Genomic DNA, 19,028 nt, shown 5'->3' on the forward strand with positions numbered 1-19,028 from the left:
CAAAGAACTGTCCAGTTTAAAAAGTGGTTTATCATGGTGCCATGTGAAATTGAGAGAGATCATTCGAAATTCAAGCAAGCAGTCATCATCCCAATTGCTGGTATAGCACATGCCAAATGCAATATTACCATGTTTTACAGCAGCTGAGGGCGTAGCTCATGAAATTACTGACAATTATATTCTGACATAAATTCAACAACAGCTTCAGCCATACATTAATAATGTGTGTTTTTGTGACATAATTTTGACATAATTCTATCACTTTTGCCCCTTATGAATTACAAAACAGCAGATGGAATTAAGGGCGTTTGCTGGAATGAATCAATCAAACATCTGGGTCGGGAGGCCTCTGTCATTACTCCTGATTTAATGTGATAGATCCCCTTTCAGAAGGCCACCCCAGCTCCATCCATCACCTGTGCATGAGGTTACTCACTATTTCTCAGCTAACTGAGAGGACAGGCTCTTATAGAAGAAAGGCGCATAGTGACTGGAGGGTGTTTTGAAATACATTGAGTGTGAGATTGTGCCAATGCCTTTTGAGGCATCTGCCTATTTTAGCGTATGCATAATTGCATAACGCAGTGCTTAAAAATAAGGACCGGGGGTTGAAAGAATTATAGAGACAAAAAGCTTGAATATTTAATTGCCTGTAACTGCATGAATTAAATTTGTTATTTTTGTATGCATTGTGAGTTGCTGCTGGTGAGACAAAGAAGAACATTAGTCTTGACCTGTCGCTTAAGAAACGAAATAGTTTCTGTCAGGGCTAATTAAAAACAAGTTTTTTTTAATTGCTTCATCAGCTACTCATCTTGCAATAAATGGGACAAATGCTTTTAGCATTTTGCTCTAAGGAAGATCCATTGGTCTACTAGGCTATGTTTACGTCAACTACTGGTTCCAGTTTATTAGCCCACATACCATTTTTCAAACAACAATTTATGTCTACTTTAAAAGGTGACTTGGCGCTCTAATGTATGTCTTTGCATTAATGTCTCACTACAAGATTTAAAGGCCTGTTTGTTTTCATTGTGAGCAGTTTGGATTGCATCAGTCGGCTTAAATAAAACTGTGATAAGAACTCATTTGGCATATAAAATGTAGGTGCACAGAACAAGCTAAATGTTCTAAATACAAGCCAAGCCTGCTGTATCCTTTCATACTTTCCATTAAAATACATTTTAATCATATATTTCACAGACTTTGAACAAATTGATTTGATTAATTTAATATGTAGACATATGGATCAGCAGTTAATTTGTCTGATTGACTAGTCATAAAAAATATCATTCATATAGATTTAACATTTGTTTTTCATATGTATGATATATTGAGTCAATTATATGTCATGTGGTGCTCTGGAGGAAACCGAGTGGCAAAAATTACAAAAATGCACGAGTCACCAAAGCCTGGGGTATTGTTTGTCTGTCTTTTGCCTTGAAGGATTTCAGAGCTTTGTGGCCTTTTTTTTTTTTTTTTTTTCATTTAACTTTTTTTTCCTTTTTTATGAAAGGTATTGGTTGTCACCACAGGGCAGGCTTCTATGAGTCTTTCTGTCAGGGCGGATTTCTGTCACGAAGTGTTTATTGAGCGTAGCACCTGTCAGCTGCACATTCTGAGGCAGCTCCCAACGCATGGTATTCACCCCCCAAATGAAACATACTCTGAGAACCTGAGGCTAGAGATGCAGCTTGGCAGGGGCACTGGTTGCCCTGCAGGCTGCCTCCTATCATGTCCAAAACAGTCGAGAAATGTTAATGTAAACAGATCATTAGGGACAAGACTGTTTACTGTCTCTGTTTTTCTCATGCAGGGAATTTGGCCGATGGAAAGTGAATAACTTGGCTGTGGAGCGACGGGATTTCCTGAACTCCCCCTTGCCTCTCACCCCGGAGTTTATAAGGAACATTAGACTCCTGGGACGCAGACCCACTGCCCAGCTAATTACTGACAACCTGATCAAGAAATATGGGACCCATTTTCTACTGTCAGCTACACTAGGAGGTAGAAATTTATATATTTTTTGTGACACAAAGGTCATTACCTACTTTGACAGAGCTTGAAAACCAACTGGTGTTTTCTTTTCTTTTTTTCAAAAGAAACACTGATAGATCTCATGCACATCTCAATTTCTACACTTATCAAGCCAAGGAAAATCACTTGTGACATGTTTTGCCTCCTACTGCCTCATAATGTATCACTTCTTCCACTGCGTGTTCGGAAGGGGGAGGCAGGTGTAAACAGAAGATATCTTGTCCAGAATAGGTTATCTTTCTGAAATCCGCACACATTATTTCGCTCAGTTCTCAAACTTGTAAAAGTCTACGCTTACAAGTTGCTTCACGTAATGCAGCACTATTGGCTGTACACAACTGTTGTGGCTTTCACTGCTCTGGAAAACAATATTGTATAAGGTTAGAGCATGAAAATGGAGATGCAAGTCCTGGCTTTGCAGCTGAGATTTGCCTGGAATACAAACTCACAGAGCATACAGTATAACCATAAAATCACACTGATCTGCTTTATCGTATAGGACTGGGAACTGATACAGATTTCCTGATTTAATTCTGCTTTACAAGCTCTCAGTTCGATTTCGCTCTATTTATAGAAGTTAAAATGTCCATTCTGCTTACATTATCTGCCAGTGCTGTAAATGATAAAACGCAGTGTTTCAGGCTTTTTCAAACCGGTAACTCGTCTTTTTTTAACTGTTCATTAAAATAACCAGCTCATAAGAGTCATGTGTTTTGGGAATCAGGCTACACTTGTTGTGCAAAGGTTTATGATTCACTAAAAGAGCCAGTTCATAAGAGTCATTTGTTTGTGAATCAACAAAAGAACATTTCTAGCCATTAATTTTTGGTACAAGGTGTTTATTGCTTTACAGTCAATACAAACTGTGAACTCACATTCCAAACTCAACCCAAGATAAATTATGATTTCCTTTGCCATGGAGCCGAAGATTCAACTGGAGTCTTCAATACTGAAAAGCAGTGCTGGATACACTGATACTTGATACACAGCCACTGAAAAAAATTGTAAGGAATGATCTTGGGATTTGAATAATCAACCTTATGAAATAATAAAGGATTGTTCAAATGAAGATCATGGTTAATTAGAAAATCATGATTTTTGCTTAGCCCTGTAATAGTTATCAATCAGCTTAGAGGAACAGCTTACATCAGAATCCATAATACATTCTGCAGGTGCACAACATAGATAATTTCTTACTGTAAAACATTTTATATCAATAAGCATAGTCTCTTTCATTTTGTCTAGGAGAGGAGGCTCTGACTATATTTGTGGACAAGAGGAAGTTGAGTAAGAAAGCAGAGGCGAGTGACTACACAAGTAACAGCACGGCTGTGACTCTGGAGGCCCTGCACCAGCTGGCTGCCTCCTATTTCATAGACAGAGAGAGTACTCTGCGAAAACTGCATCACATCCAGATTGCTTCCACTGCCATCAAGGTAAGTCATTAGTCAAGTCAGAGCCCACAGCTTCGTTCTTTCAACTCCTCAAGAATAATAATGTTCAGTGTAACAAAGTGCATTTCATTTCACTATCCCTGTTGCCATGATCCTGCTATGAAAAGTGTCATATGAGTGTGTATCTAGAGATGTCCATTCACGGCTGTATATCCTCCTGGGACCCAGTAATAGACTTTTGTCCACTGTAGTGGACATTATATTTTAGTGAATTTCTCTGACACCATACATGTCACATGTCACGACCTAGGTGTCCTGTAAAGAGCACATTCAGGACTTTTTAGAGATACCAAATGTTTGGAGGTTTCACCATGAAAACAACTTCTCCTTGGTCTTTAAACATATCTGACATTAATTAAGTGATCAAATGAAGCACTCTTATGGAAATATGATATTATTGTAATTATAATTTAAATTGGACTACTTTTAAAATTGTATTTCATAAACCAATATCTCAGTAAAACGTTATGGAGTTTCAAATCAAAAAATGACTTTCTGTTACAGAACAGGGCATTGATTTCATACATGTCCACTGTAGAGGACATCAGGACTTAAATCATGTTTATCAGGCATTTTGGGAGACACAACAAGTGAATATGGAAATAAATGATACATCAATATTCCTATGAAATATTAGATATTATTATTAAAATGTTGCTAATTAATTATTACTCCAATTATCACACTTCTTTTTTCATTAAATGTTGCTCCAAGAACACATTAATGTGCACATTAGATACAGTGTATAGATACATTGCATTGAATGGGAATATTCATTTATGGCCATTTTACCCACATATTGCATAAAGTAAAATCAGTTAATTCCGTTATATCTTTCATAACATAGTTGAGAATCCAATTTATACAAATTTTAGTTAAAATAAATTCTGAAACCCCAAAATTTATTGGTGATTGAAAAAAAAAAAAAAAATCCCATTGTTTTTGCCTATACATATAATTTCCTGGTCCTGGTGTCCACTACAGAGGACATAGCATAACATATGAATAAAATATAAAAAAAAAAAAAAAAAAATTGTTTCTTATGCTCTAGTCTAAACAATGGGATGACATGAAAAAAAAAACAACAACAATATATATATATTCTGGGTCTCAGGCAGATTCTGCGATGTGAGAAAGGAAAACTAGCTCTGGTTTTACATGTTATTCAAGAATGAGATTTACATATGGCCTATGATGCTGAGTATGGAGTTGTTTATGGCGTTGTTTCAGTGTTGCCATTTTACTAATGGATTGCCCAATAATCACATTGTCAAAGAGTTTTCACTGACTCAGATGAGAGTTTAAGAGATTTTGGTCATTAGTCTTGACAAAATGTCTGGTTACTGCATTTTGCCTTTGCATAGCAGTATTTTGCCTAATTTTACTGTATTATATGGAAGCTTGTTTCCGCCACAGAATAAAACATTTTAAAAGATAAATACGACTTTTTATCTTACAATTGCGTAAACTCACAATTGTGAAAAAAAGAAAGAATTGTGAGATAATAAGTCGCAATTTCCTTTTTTATTTTTTATTCTGTGTCGGAAACAAGCTTACATAGAATTATGATACAGAAACAATGATGGATTTGTATATTCTATAACCAGCTCTAGATGGTCATCTAAAAAAAAAATATATATATATATATATATATATATATATATATATATTTTTTTTTTTTTTTTTTTTTTTTTTTTTTTTAGATGAACAAGCTTAATATTTTGCTTATTATATATTAGTTAAAAGCAAGCAATATTTTGCTTATTATATATTAGTTAAATAAAAGCAAGCAATACATACATAAACTAAAGTACTTTAGTATATGTATATATTGCTTGCTTTTATTGAACTGAATATATAACAAGTAAATTATTAAGCTTTTATAAACGTGCCTTAGAAAAAAAACATTATTAGTGAGCATCTTGAGACAAAACAATGGCACTGACATATTTTAAGGTATGTCAGTGCAAGTTGCTTTCAGTTAAAACAGCTCAGCCATGCATTTTAGTCTGGGACTTGTCTGTGAAACCAGGGGTAAGTGTACTGAAAAAGAAAGTAACAGATGAAAAGATAAATAAAACTTGAAGAAAATTAAAAAATAACTTTAATAATTTGCCCGTTTTTAATATCATTTTCTTTATTACGTCTTGATATCATGTTTGCCAAATGCCATGCCTTACTTCCTTCATTTTTGTATTAAGATAATAAAAATCCTCACAGGTCAGCACAAACTAATTTTAATACCTAAAGAAAGCTTTATGCTTCATATTTGTCATATTTAATGATTCATTCAATGCACTACTTGCAGTTGCTGTTACACTTTTGCTGACTGCCATTAAAATTGGTCACACAAAGCTGTACAAATCCCCCAAACAGACATTTACTCTATCACAGCAGCGCACAGTTTGACACATATATTCCAGACCACACTTTGATGATTCCCCCCCCATCCCATTATATACAACAGCGCTTTCCCTCGGCACACAACTGCTGCAGTGCTTAGATGGTTTTATTACAGTTGGGAGGGCAGATCTCAGGTGTCAAGGCTATGTTTGTCTATTGCTGGTGAGAAAAGCAAAAGAGCTCTGTGAGTGACGGAAGCAGCCTGCCAAGCAGGACGGTGGCGCTCCAACCGTGCAAGAGAATGAATCGCAGAAGCAGCAGGGGCCTCTGACACACGCATCATTTCCACAGGGCGTTGACCCATGTCTACATTTCACGGGACAGACAGAGGCGAACGTTCCTCCATATGAATTCCAGATTGAACAGAGCTGGAGTACAGAATGAGGTTTCTAGCTCCCCCCACTGGGCACCGTGGTGGGGAAATTTTTGTTATTTCCTTTCATTGGAAAAGCCTATTAGTTTGGCGGTATGCTGGGACTGTGAGAGGAAAACACAGGAGCGAAGCGCTTTACAAAGTTAGGCTTTATCCCACCTTTGTGGTTCTGCTCAGGTTGTTTGTCTAATGCGTGAAATCTCAAGCCATTCTGCAATCGGCGAGGATCATTTTGCACATGATTTGACAATTTCTTCATACCAGATCATCTCTATGCCAAGCCAGAATTGAATTTACAGCTGCAATACCTTCTGAAACACGCACCGCATCAGATCTGTAACCGCAGGGAGACACAAACTCTTTTGCAGAGAATTAACTGTTGTGTTCTGTTATAAGTAACATTTTTTGAAGCAAAACCATCCATCCCATGAAACAGGAATTTTGGCTAATGTTCTGGCAAGGTGCTCTCAATGTAATGAACAAACACATTCTTCCAGTAACGGTAATATAATGTTCATTCAAAGTTGTCTGGTCTTTAATAATGTTCTCAAAACGTTAACATAAAAACACAATTTATACAACCTTCATGGAATGGTTTACTTGGACATTCATCTAACTCAATGTTTTCATAACCAAGGAAAAACTTTTTAAAACATTTACAAAATTGGACGTTTTGAAAGTTCAGAGAACTTTTTCAGAAATGACGTTGTCATAACAATGTGAATGTTTGCAAAATGTTCTCAGCACATATTTTGTTAGCTGGGATGCTACTCTCAGCTGACATGCCCCATTCTATCCACTTCATTGAGACATTTTTCCAGTCTGTTTTTGTATTTGAACAGCACTCAGTCAGGTTATTCCGTCAAGTGGTCTCTTCCTGTATCAGTGAGCAGTTCTTAACCAAAGTAAACTGCAAAGAGGACCAAACTTTTGCCACAGGTCAAAACCCTAACTGTGCGAGACCATCCATTGAAAATCTGGATATGTAGTCTTGTCTAGTGGTGTTTTCAAAAAGAAATGCTGAAGCTGTGGTATTTGTCCATCTGTGAAATTGGAGTAAAAAAGAACAGAACCTATAAGCAAAACTTGGTAGCTTATACCTCCTGTAAGAATATTGTTTGAAGTCTATTGAGATCTTTGATTGATCCTTAATAGCGGCTCGCTATGCCGCGTGAGAATCAACAGCAGACTGTTGATGTTTCACATTAAGCCAGAACAGCAGAGGATCACGCAAGTCCAGGTGGCCTATAATTTGCCATTACAAGGTATTTTGTGACATGCAAAATATTTGCTTTGAATAACAGCTGTTATCTGTAAAGGAAATCTAATATCATGCTCCAGTTGTTCATCAATCAGTACCCCTTTAGCATATGGCACATCATATGGTGCATTAAATAATGAAGCATAGATGTATCATCTGATTGTATCAGGTATGGTCTTTGTAAAAAAAAAATTCAATTGCTGCTGAGCTAAGCTTGGTGCTTTATTGCAGTTCAAGCTTTTATTCAAGCAATAGATTCAAGACATATATTCTGTGGTAACTAGGATTTGGTCAGGATAGTGAAGTACTTGTCTATATTTGTATATAGTTATTTATCTTATGCATTTTTATTTATTGTTACTTAATTAATTAATTTAGTCAACTGTATTTTTGTGAAATATTAATACATTTTAAAATGTAATTTAGTCCTGCAATGGTAAAGCTGACTTTCCACTATCATTACTCCAGTCTTCAGTGTCACACGATCATAAATCATTCTAATATGCTGATTTGCTGCTCAAGAAACATTTATTATTATTATCACAGCTGAAAACAGTTCTCTGCTTAATATTTTTTTTTTTTTTTTTTTTTTTTTTTTTTTTGGTGAAAACTGCATTTTCTTTTCAAGATTCTGTAAAAAAAATATATATATAGATTTAAAATGTGCATTTTCTTTTCAAGATTCTTAAAATAAAAAATAAAAAAAAATTTTTTGATAACAATTCAAGAGTCTTTACTGTCACTATTAATCAATTTACTGTATCCCAAAATTATATTTTATTAATGATGATTTATTTCCCAAATAAATTTTACTGACCCCAGACTTTTGAACAGCAGTGAAAGAGTACATAGGTTGTATAACCATGTGCAACATCACAGGTCAAGATTGTGTCGGAAAATAACCTTACCTCAAAAATCGAACACCCATATAGTGCAAATCTACTTGCTGCAGAGTTCCCTGTAACCAACGCTGGACTCTTCAGTGGGTTTGTGATGGAGTGGCAGAAGACAACCTTGTCTTACCTTGTCTAACTGTCAGCCTGGAAAAGATATCGTCTGACAGGCTGAATCGAAAGAGATCACTGAATTGATGAAGGTTCACTGGCACCATAAGAGAGAAAAGTGTGAATCAATTATGCGTGCTTCTGTGTGTCATGAAGAGAGAAGGATGACTAGAAAAGAGAAGGAAAAAATCGAGTGTGATCTCTTATTGCAAATGCGAATATTAGTGGGGCTAGCTTGCAGAAAAGGTCAATTGAGATGCCTGAGTCAATAGGGCTACACAGAGTCTGACCATTATTAAGTACCCTCAGCTAAGGTTAGATAATGTTCTGCATTGTAGAGAGAAATGGACTTCTGTTTTCTATGTGGGTGTGAATAGGGAAGCTAATCAATTAAACATTTCATAACGGAAAAGGGGAAAAAACATTGCACAACAGCTTGCTTGGCTCTCTCAATAAGATGAGAAGAACAGTAAGTGATTATCTGTGAGAGGACCATCACTGCATGTGCATTATCACCATGTCTGAGACAAGTGAGTCAGCAAGCACAGGAAGTTCTTATAATGTGTTCTGTTCACAGCCAGGCTGCTTTATATCTCTTTTAACAAGGAACACAGGGGAAATGAGTTTATTTTTCATGTAAAATACCATGGTACAGTAACCGTATGATGAAACTGATACTTCTGTGGACTAAATTTTGTTTCCCAGGTAACTGAAACAAGAACTGGCCCTCTCGGCTGCAGTAACTATGACAACCTTGATTCTGTCAGTTCTGTGCTGGTTCAGAGTCCCGAGAACAAAGTCCATTTGCAAGGTATAAAATAATTTGTTCAAATCTAGTATTTTAAGTTTTGATACTGTGAGAGACATTTTATTTAATGTGAAACACAAAAGGCTCTTTCCAAAAGCTAGGGAGCTCCCATAAAATTACTGCTCTGGACAGGACAAATCATAGTGTAAGATACCTGATTTTGCTCATAACTCCATTTTGACATTGTGAAGTGTATGCATATGTCAGGCTGAGAGGCAGCTCACTAGGTTTTGGAACAGAGTCAAAATCTTTGTACACTCTCAGAAAAAAAGGTACAAAAGCTGTCACTGTGGCGGTACCTTTTCAAAAGGTACACCTTTGTACCTAAAGAGTGCATTTAAGTCCCTTAAAGATACATATTGGTACCAAACGTGTACATATTAGTACCTAAATGGTACATATTAGAACCCTTTTGAAGGGTACTGTCCCAGTGACAGCTTTTGTACCTTTTTTTCTGAGAGTGTAATAGCAAAAGTACTTGTTAAAAAGTTTTGGCATGTGCCACATTTCAGGCACCGCAACAAACATCCAAGTATCATGCACACTTCCGTTCAAAAGGTTGTTTTTTTTAGGTCTTTAAAGAAGTCTCTACTGCTCACCAAGGCTCATTTACAATTTAAAATAACGGTTTTCTATTTTAAAATATATTCAAATAGAAAACAGTTATTTTAAATTGTAAAAATATTTCACAATATTACTGTTTTTGCTGTATTTTAGATCAAATAAATGCAGCCTTGGTGAGCCGAAGAGACTTCTTTTAAAAAACATAAAAATCGCATAGATTTAAAACTTTTAAAAAGGTAGTGTACGTATGTGTGCACTAGGTGACCACATGACCCTCTTTATCAAACCACTTAACTCAGGTGACCCAGTATTCTCATAACAATCTTTCTTTTCTTTGTATCTTAAGGCTTACAGGTCATTTTGCCAGATTATCTCCGAGACACTTTCGTCCAAGCAGCTCTTAGTTACATTGCCTGCAATGGAGAGGGAACATTTGTCTGCCGAGACAATGACTGCTGGTGCAAGTGTGATCCCAAGTTCCCAGAGTGCAACTGCCCATACATGGATATTCAGGCCATGGAGGAAAGCCTTTTGCGAATCTCTGAATCATGGGCTCTTACATACAAAGAGTTTGAAGATTCAGGTAAGAGATTAAATTCAATCATATTTCAATTGAATAATTGAACTTTTCATTCAGTTTCATTTGTCCTCATGAAGAAATGTCTCAATCACCAGCCCAGCTAACAAAAATATGTTTTAAAAATGTTTTACAAACGTTCCCATTAATTTATGAAAGTGTTATTTCTAAATGTTCTCTGAACTTTCAAAATGGCCAGTTTTTTAAATGTTTTAAAACTTTTTTTGTTTTGTTTATATGACCATTAACATTACAGTTGATAATTTTGCAAAGAATATGGGAACATTACATTTAAACGTTCCCTGAACATTCGGACACTTGTAGTAACATTCAAAAAAAGTTTGATGAACATCCAAAGTTTTACTTTTCAGAAAAAAAAAAAAAGATAAATATTGTTTTTGTGCTTACGTTTTGAGAACATTATTATTATAGACCAGATGACTTTGAGAGAACATTCTATTTACGTTATTCAGCAAGGATGCAATAAATTGATCAAAAATGACAGTAAAGTTACAAAAGAATAATTTTGTTCATAACTGAGAGAACCTTGCCAAAATATTAGTCAAAGTTCTGAGAACATTCCCTGCTAGCTGCACATTCTTTGACCTAAAGCAATACATTTGTATTAATTGTAGCGCATTATAGCATATTTAGAAAATATAAACATAAATATTTGTTATTGTATTTTATATAATTATGTAATTTACTCCTGTGCAATCATTGCTGATGATTAATTACTTAACTAACTTAACTAGTACTTTCAATAAAGTGTAATTTCTATGTAATTTGCTCTATAGGCCAGACTGATGAAACGTGAACAACTTTTTGTGAATCCTGACATTCGCCACACAATGCCCTTCAGAGACCACGTTGGATTAGAAAAAAGATCCTGCTCAACATATTGCCTTACAGTATGTTGAGCAGGATTAATCACCCATAAAATGCTTTATTGCCCATCCAGCATCTTTCATCAAGCGTATGAATGAGAGCACTTAGCATAATGTTTAGGTACTGTATTACTGCCTGTCGAGGTCAACCCACAGTGACCATTAATGCTTGAGCAAAATTAAAACGCATGGATTTTTTTTATTTCACACTCTCATCTTTTTTTCCGACTTCCCAAAATAACCCTGAGTTCAATTACTTTCGACGTTTATGTTATTAAAGCTATCAGGAAGGGCCAGGTATACATACTTTCTCAAGTATCATAGATGTGTCCTTCTGTTAGGCATCAAAGGCATTCAGCATTCTTTCCCATTAGCTAAAATGAAATGCTTTGAAGGAACTGCTCGAAAAATGTCTCTTCAGTGAAACAATTCCTTCTTATTGTCAAGCAGAGTGAAGTATAAAGGCAGTGCATCCAGGCATTTACCCATTGTTCAGTCAAGTTTACATGACAACACTCCTATATCTGAAAGAACTTTTCCTTTCTTCAACAGATGAATTCAAAACATTTCTGATGAGGCTGCCGCAGAATTTCTTCCTCAACTCCTCAATGATCCAGCATTTGTGGTCGCTGGATGGTGTGTTTCAGCGGCGCTATGAGCAGCTGGAAAGCAGCATGAAAAGTATCTTCAAGCGAGCCCAACGAGTGGTTTACAAGCTCTTCAGCCTCAGCAAGAGGTGCCAAAAGCAGCCCCACATCAACTTACCGCGTGAAAGGTGAACACAACAGACTCATTATCTCCTCATTGTTGTGATGATAAATACACTAATACTTAATTCCGAAATGGAATAATGTCCCCATTTACTGCATCAAGAGAGGAAAGTCTTCACATAGTGTTTATCATCATTACTTGTGTTCTTGAGTGGCCCGCATTTCAGACTCCATGGGTTGCAGAGAGGAATGTTTGTCAGCGTGCTTCAGAGTGAAAAGAAGCACGAGTGTTCCTGTCTCTTTTGTGTTTACCCATGATCAATAAGACTAGAGCTAGTATAGTGGTTCTCAACTGGTTTTGCTTCAGAAGCTACATTGGATACTTCACACCAACATAGTTTAAACAATATGTAATCTAGATTGTATTTGCATTTGCATTTGATGTCATACAGCCTCTGACATCAACAAATGATATAGGAAGTGTTTTCTCCTCCCTTTTCAAATATTTACAAGCCTGATTATTGTGCTATCCAAACTATACACAGTTATATGGTTAATAAGAAAAATGTTAAAGGGATAGTCCACCCTAAAATGAAAATTAAATCATAATTTCATCACCCGGTGTTGTTCTAATGTCGTATGCCCTTTTTTCTTTTATGGCCCAGAAAAGGATTTTATTTAGTTAGTTATTTTTAAAAAAAATTGCGTTTTTGTTCATCTTGATTTCTCACAACTTGTGTTTTTTTTCTGGGCGACACTGAGTGAACTGCGTCACTAATAGAGTCTCACGAATGTGCACGCCGTGCAGCCATGCAGAGAAGACCAAACCCATAATAGGTCAAACGTTTTGTTAAATAATACATACAATTTTGGTTTGTTTTTCACAAAACCCTATCTTATATCCCCAGAATAATTGGAATATATGGCATGTGTCATATGGGATCATTCTGTAATACTTGTACATCTTTTTAAAAAAGTGTAATGCTTGTTGCTATTCTTTGTCGTTGTATTGACTTTTTTTTGAAATTCTCCTTTTGTGGTCCATAAAATAAATAAGGGCATACTACATTAGAACAACACCAGGGTGAGTAAAAACCATTTTAGGGTGAACTACGCCTTTAACTAATTAAATCACAGTTTTCTGTGATTAATCACGGATTTCGTCTAACAGTAAAATTCATAAATAAATCCTAAATGTACTATTTACATATTTAATACCCAAATCAATTAATCAGAGAATTATTTTATCATTTAAATTATTAATTAAAATTATTTTATCATTATTGTATCATTGCCACCCATTTTCAAGCGGAAGAAGATGGATGGATGGATGGATGCCACCCATTTTGTGAACCCACCAGTTGAGAACCTGCGGTTTAATGCAGTCTTCGAAATTTTTAGGCTTTCAAATTCCTTTGGTATCAGAACATTTATAGGTTTGCAAACATAAAACATGAAGCAATTGTGAGATGCTAAGTAACATTTTTGCCAAATTGGCACCTTTATTAAAAGGAACAATATATGTCTGTACTTGTCTTTCTTTGTAGACAAAGTTTTATTTTTGTGGAACAGAATTATGTTTGTGCTAGTTTTAATCTTGCCATCTGCTGCTGTACCGGTTTCGGATACATGACAATTTAATCTCAACAATCAGCGTTTAGGCAGACTAACTGATTTTTATATTATCTTTCCTAAAATATAGGCCACAGTTGTATTGGCTGAACTACTTCCAGTCTTTACTATACTGCTCTGAGAACAACCATCTAGGCTCCTTCTCAGAAGAGCTGCACACCTGCATTTGTGCATATGACCACAGTTCCTGCCAGGTACCTACACCATGCTCTGTGGGTGAAGGTACTGCTTGCGCTGCTTGTGCTAGCGACAACCATACTCGCTGCGGCAGTTGCAATGTCGGCTACATGTTAAGTCAAGGGTCCTGTCGACCAATGGTGGCGGATTCCACAGAGAACTACCTGGGCTTTGAGACTGATCTTCAAGATCTGGAGCTACGCTATCTCCTACAGAGAGCCGATCGACGCTTGGAGGTCCATGCTATCTTCATCAGCAATGACATGCGTCTGAATAGCTGGTTCGATCCTTCATGGAGGAAGAGGATGCTGCTAACACTAAAGAGTAACAAATACAAATCCAACCTAGTCCATATGCTCTTAGGCATCTCCATGCAAATTTGCCTTACTAAAAACAGCACTCTGGAACCTGCACTCACTCTCTTCATCAATCCCTTCGGAGGGAGCCATTCAGAGAGCTGGTTAATTCCTGTGAACGAGAACAATTTTCCAGACTGGAAGTCTGCTAAGCTGGACCTTCCGCTTGAGTGCTTTAACTGGACCTTGACTTTGGGCAACAAGTGGAAGACCTTCTTTGAGACGATCCACATTTACCTGAGGAGCCGCATCAAAACTCCAGGCGCCGGCATCAATGAGAGCGTTTACCTGGAGCCTTTGGAAATGGCCGACCCTACAAGAAATCTGGGGTATATGAAGATCAACAGCATTCAAGTGTTCGGTTACAGTATGCATTTTGACCCGGAAGCAATACGGGACTTGATCCTACAGCTGGACTACCCGTACACGCAGGGCTCACAGGACTCGGCCTTGCTCCAGCTGCTGGAGATCCGAGACCGGGTCAACCGACTATCCCCACCAGGCCAGCAACCTCTGGACCTGTTCGCCTGCTTATTACGCCACCGTCTCAAACTGACAGCTAATGAAGTGGTCCGGATTCACGCCTCACTCCAGTCCTTTAATTCCCGTCTCCCCAATTCTCTGGATTATGAGACCACTAAACTCTGTAGCTAACGGCTAAAGCATCATAGCAGAAAGCAATAGAACAACTGTAAAAATGCAGAGTAGACTGTTAAAGTCAAAGCTGCAATGACTTTCAGTGCTAGAGACACTTTTGGACACTGACAAAAGTTTTTTGTGACTTAACGTTCACTAGTAGATCATCTTGCTCAAAAGAACAGACTCATTTTTATTGTATAGTACACTGAGATCAAAGAGGAGGTTTGAAAAATATATGATGTGTTTGTTTGTAATTTTTATATGTTTTTTCTTTCTTTCTTTTGCTTCAGTGACAGTGCACTTTCCTTGGAAATAATACAGTGATGTCAGTCAATTTTGTAGATAAATTGTTATTAAAACATCATGGTTGTAATGGAGTAATGGTTGCATTATTTATCAGCATATTTTTATTGCTATGTGACAGTTTAGTTTATTGGAAAATGAATCACATTTTATATTTGCAATTGAGTGCACTTAATGAGGAATTAAATACATTAAACATGATATACAACTTTGATAAAATAATAATGAAACAGATTTATTAATATAATTATGCTTGTTAGATCCATGTCTCATCTTTCATTGGAAGAGAGAATGTAGTTTTCTTTTAGCCTACTCTAAGCATTACAGTGTGTTTTTTAAAATTCACTATAGAAACAATGTCCTGTACATTAGCAGTAGAAGTTTTTTTTATGTTGATTTTATTAGATGTTATTTTATTGATATTATTTTCCCCCTATATTATATGTCCCATCTGAACCACATTGGCATGTTACTCGTTTAGAAGTTGGCCTTGAACATTTTTTTTTTTTTCAAAAAGTTCAATAAAAGACAGGCGCTGTGTCCGAAATCGAATACTCCCCTACTATATAGTATGCAAAAAACAATATGACAAAAGAGAATGTACATCGTATTCGAAAAACAATAGGCGAAAAGTACACAAATGTCCTACTGCTTCCACCAATATTCTGCAGTGCGCATTTGATTTATGAATTTCAGCGAAGAGAATAACTTGATGCTTGTAGGTCATGTGACAGCAACATGCCAGATGTAGTATGTCTGAAATTCATTCATACTACCCATATTCATACTATAGGCCTAGAACATACTTTTTAATGGTCACAAAGCAAATTCAAATTCAAATGTAGTACCTACTCAGACAGTTATGCGATTTCGGACCCAGAGAAGGTATAGGTAGATGTATTTGTTGTTGTTGTTGTTGTTGTTGTTGTTGTTGTTGTTGGTTTTTTTTTTGCTTTTTTTTATTAGGGTCATTTTTAAAGACATGGAGGGTGGTTAAAAAATATAAAGGGGTCTGTGAATATAATATTTGTCAAATTTGAATGGAACCACATATATGCAATTTTTGGGGCTGTATGTTTTTATTTACATTCTAACTAAACCTTGTTTATTTTCACAATTTGGAATTCAGGGTTTGTATTTGTCTAAGTGTGTTTTCATTATTTTTAATTCATATCTTTTCATATCTTTCATAGTTGAAAATTGGCTTATATTTACCATACTTTGTTACATCAGAACTTTTATCAAAGCCGTTTCTCTGAACCATAATATATATATATATATGATTACAGATGAGCCTTACATTGGAATGTAACAGTGATGCCAAAATGGGGCAAAGATTGTGGAATCCAGTGTGCCTTTGTGAATACACAGTATACAGTTTTGCTTTACTTATTTTGTGCACCTCAGTTTATAATGCATATTTTTTTGCGGTTCACGCTTGTCAGAAATGGAAATTAATGTGGGTTTTTTTTTTTTTTTTTTTTTCGGTTCAGCTATTTCTCACTTTTTCTTGCATTACAGTACATTCATTTAGACAGTGTGAATGCTAATTAGTTAAATCAACACATGATGACAGATTACGTTAATGCCAACAAAAAAGTGTCAATCGCCTCTTCATAATCTGTGTTTGCACCTTTTACCTATTAGCACAATAAATAAAATGAGCCTTACCTAACTCACTTAGCTACATCCTTTTTCAAAGTTTACATATTATTGTGCAGAATAATAAAGAAAATGTTTCAAGAACAACACCATATAAATTGCAGACAAAGGAAAGTTTTACATGTAGAAAATCTGATATTTACACTGTTTGCATAATGTAAAGGTCAAAGGATTGTACGCCAAAGGAAATTGTATGTGCCGTTTGAAAAGATCTTAGATGCACTTAGATGCATAATAAGATCTTAGAGGCACTCTGTAAAATCCAAAAGAGTAAATGATCTACAGTTGTGCTTCCAGAGAAAAGAAGCTTCTTAGAGTGAAGAACACTAATTTTATGTCTTCCTCGAGCATCTAACCGCAATGCAGCTACTGCAACATTTTTACATGTGAAACACCCCACGCTGTAGCAATTACTCTGCGAACACAAATGACCAAGGGAGCAGTTACTGCCAGAATGCATACACAAATCACCTGCGCGCTGCACCGAGAGCCTGTAAAATGAGAGCTTGTCAGTTGTGCTGAAATGAGTTGACACGTTCTTGTAATGACAAATATGACAATAAGAAATGGCAAAACATTACATAGGCAGTCTGTCTTTCTCGCAGCCTGACAAACAATTTATCATGCTGCTGCATTTGTAGTGAAAAAGCTGTGGAAAAGAAAAGACTGAGCATTGCATTATATTTACTGTGCAGCTCCTCTGATGAAGATGGAAAACTTTCCAACACAGACAGAGATTAAAGAAAGAGCATACATCAACTTAGTAGGTTAGCTCTTTATTCACTAAGCACTCTGAGGCAGTGCGCCAAAGCTTGATCAATAGTGGTCGTGTTGCCTCCTTGATCTCTTCAATGTAAATATTGTTATGTTCTTGTAATTCACAATGAAGATGCATTGCTAACTTGACACAAACTTTATCTTGGGCCTCACTATAGGTTTCTAGAGGGCCTGATACTGCAGTGAACAGGAGGCAGGCAAAAGGTAGCTGTCTTCTGCCAATAAATCAATGTGCAGCTTTATTACCTGAAAGAACAAAAGGATCTGCAGGGAGATCAATGCAATCAAGAACCATCGACTCACAAACCAGTGGCATTTTGTTGTCCAGGGCCAGGACCACATCAACATCAATTTATTACTCACACTGTCCTTTCACTTGATGTGGTTTTTATGAACACAAATCAATCACGATTTTACATCCAATTAAAATTTACCATTCAATTGCATCATTGTAGTCCCTTTGCTGTCATTGTGGCAGAACTTTATATGCACACTCTAAACATAATGTTTAATTAAGGATTTTCTCATAATAAAGCAATATCAGGGCAGTTAACATTGAGAAACATTTTAAAGTCATATTGCTCCTCCAATGAATAGTTCCAAACAAGTCACAGCAGAATCAAGTTAAACATCTGCGAGTAATCCGTGTATCATTTGTTCAGTCGTTTTTTGATTTAATATTGAAAGTAGAAAAATTAGAAAACAGTTCCTTTTTCGTTTTTTTTGAAACGCCCCTTTCCTCTGATTTGTCAGCCGAAGATCAAACTGTTCCGTCATCAGTTCTTCCTCAGTTCCGCACAGCAGAATAAGAGTCCTCCGCTGCTGCATCTGATGTGCGGATTCTTATCTCTTTTATTGCAACTACATTTCATCTTTTTCTCATCAAATAACCAGACGAATGGCTCGACGCAACCCGTACCGGGGAAGAGCCTAGACAGGGCTTTCTTCTGTGTAGACCAGCAGTTCTCAAATGCCAGGGGGTCCGTGGAATAATTTGCTATTTTCCTACAGTATATTTTCCGGACTGTAAAGTCACGTTTTTTTATCATGAAGCACGCTGTGATTTATCCATAAGTGACTTAGGCCTATATAATGCATTTTACTTCAAATAATCTAAATGTTGACTGTTCAAATAATGGTAATGACTGGGTCTCCCTCACCCAGTAAGTTTAAAAAATATATATTTAATTAATTGTAAATTAAATATTTTAAACACTAATGCAAAAAGGAAAGAATAATGCATTGACTAGCCTATATAACAGGCCTAACATTCACGCATGAACTGTCATTCGACTGACTAACAACCGGAGAACAGAGAACAACAGATATATTTAAATACATACTCTTCTGGGTTTTATGATGTAGGCCTTGTGTTTTATTAAAATTTATTAGCCTATAATTTGT

At 36.2% G+C, this 19,028-nt stretch overlaps 1 protein-coding gene across 1 annotated transcript in view; it reads left to right on the forward strand.

Moving 5' to 3' along the window:
- The window catches only part of brinp3a.2 (bone morphogenetic protein/retinoic acid inducible neural-specific 3a, tandem duplicate 2), a 40,648-nt gene extending 23,803 nt beyond the window's left edge, over nt 1-16,845 (forward strand). The window contains exons 3-8 of the mRNA XM_079884819.1: nt 1,817-2,007; nt 3,283-3,473; nt 9,238-9,343; nt 10,251-10,487; nt 11,921-12,143; nt 13,781-16,845. Of these exons, the coding sequence (XP_079740945.1) occupies nt 1,817-2,007; nt 3,283-3,473; nt 9,238-9,343; nt 10,251-10,487; nt 11,921-12,143; nt 13,781-14,897 (2,065 nt within the window). The 3' untranslated portion in view covers nt 14,898-16,845. The remainder of the gene's footprint in view (nt 1-1,816; nt 2,008-3,282; nt 3,474-9,237; nt 9,344-10,250; nt 10,488-11,920; nt 12,144-13,780) is intronic.
- Nucleotides 16,846-19,028: the final 2,183 nt, after the last annotated feature.

The sequence above is a fragment of the Squalius cephalus genome (genome assembly GCF_949319135.1).
Source record: "Squalius cephalus genome assembly, chromosome: 10".
Taxonomy (NCBI): Eukaryota; Metazoa; Chordata; class Actinopteri; order Cypriniformes; family Leuciscidae; genus Squalius; species Squalius cephalus.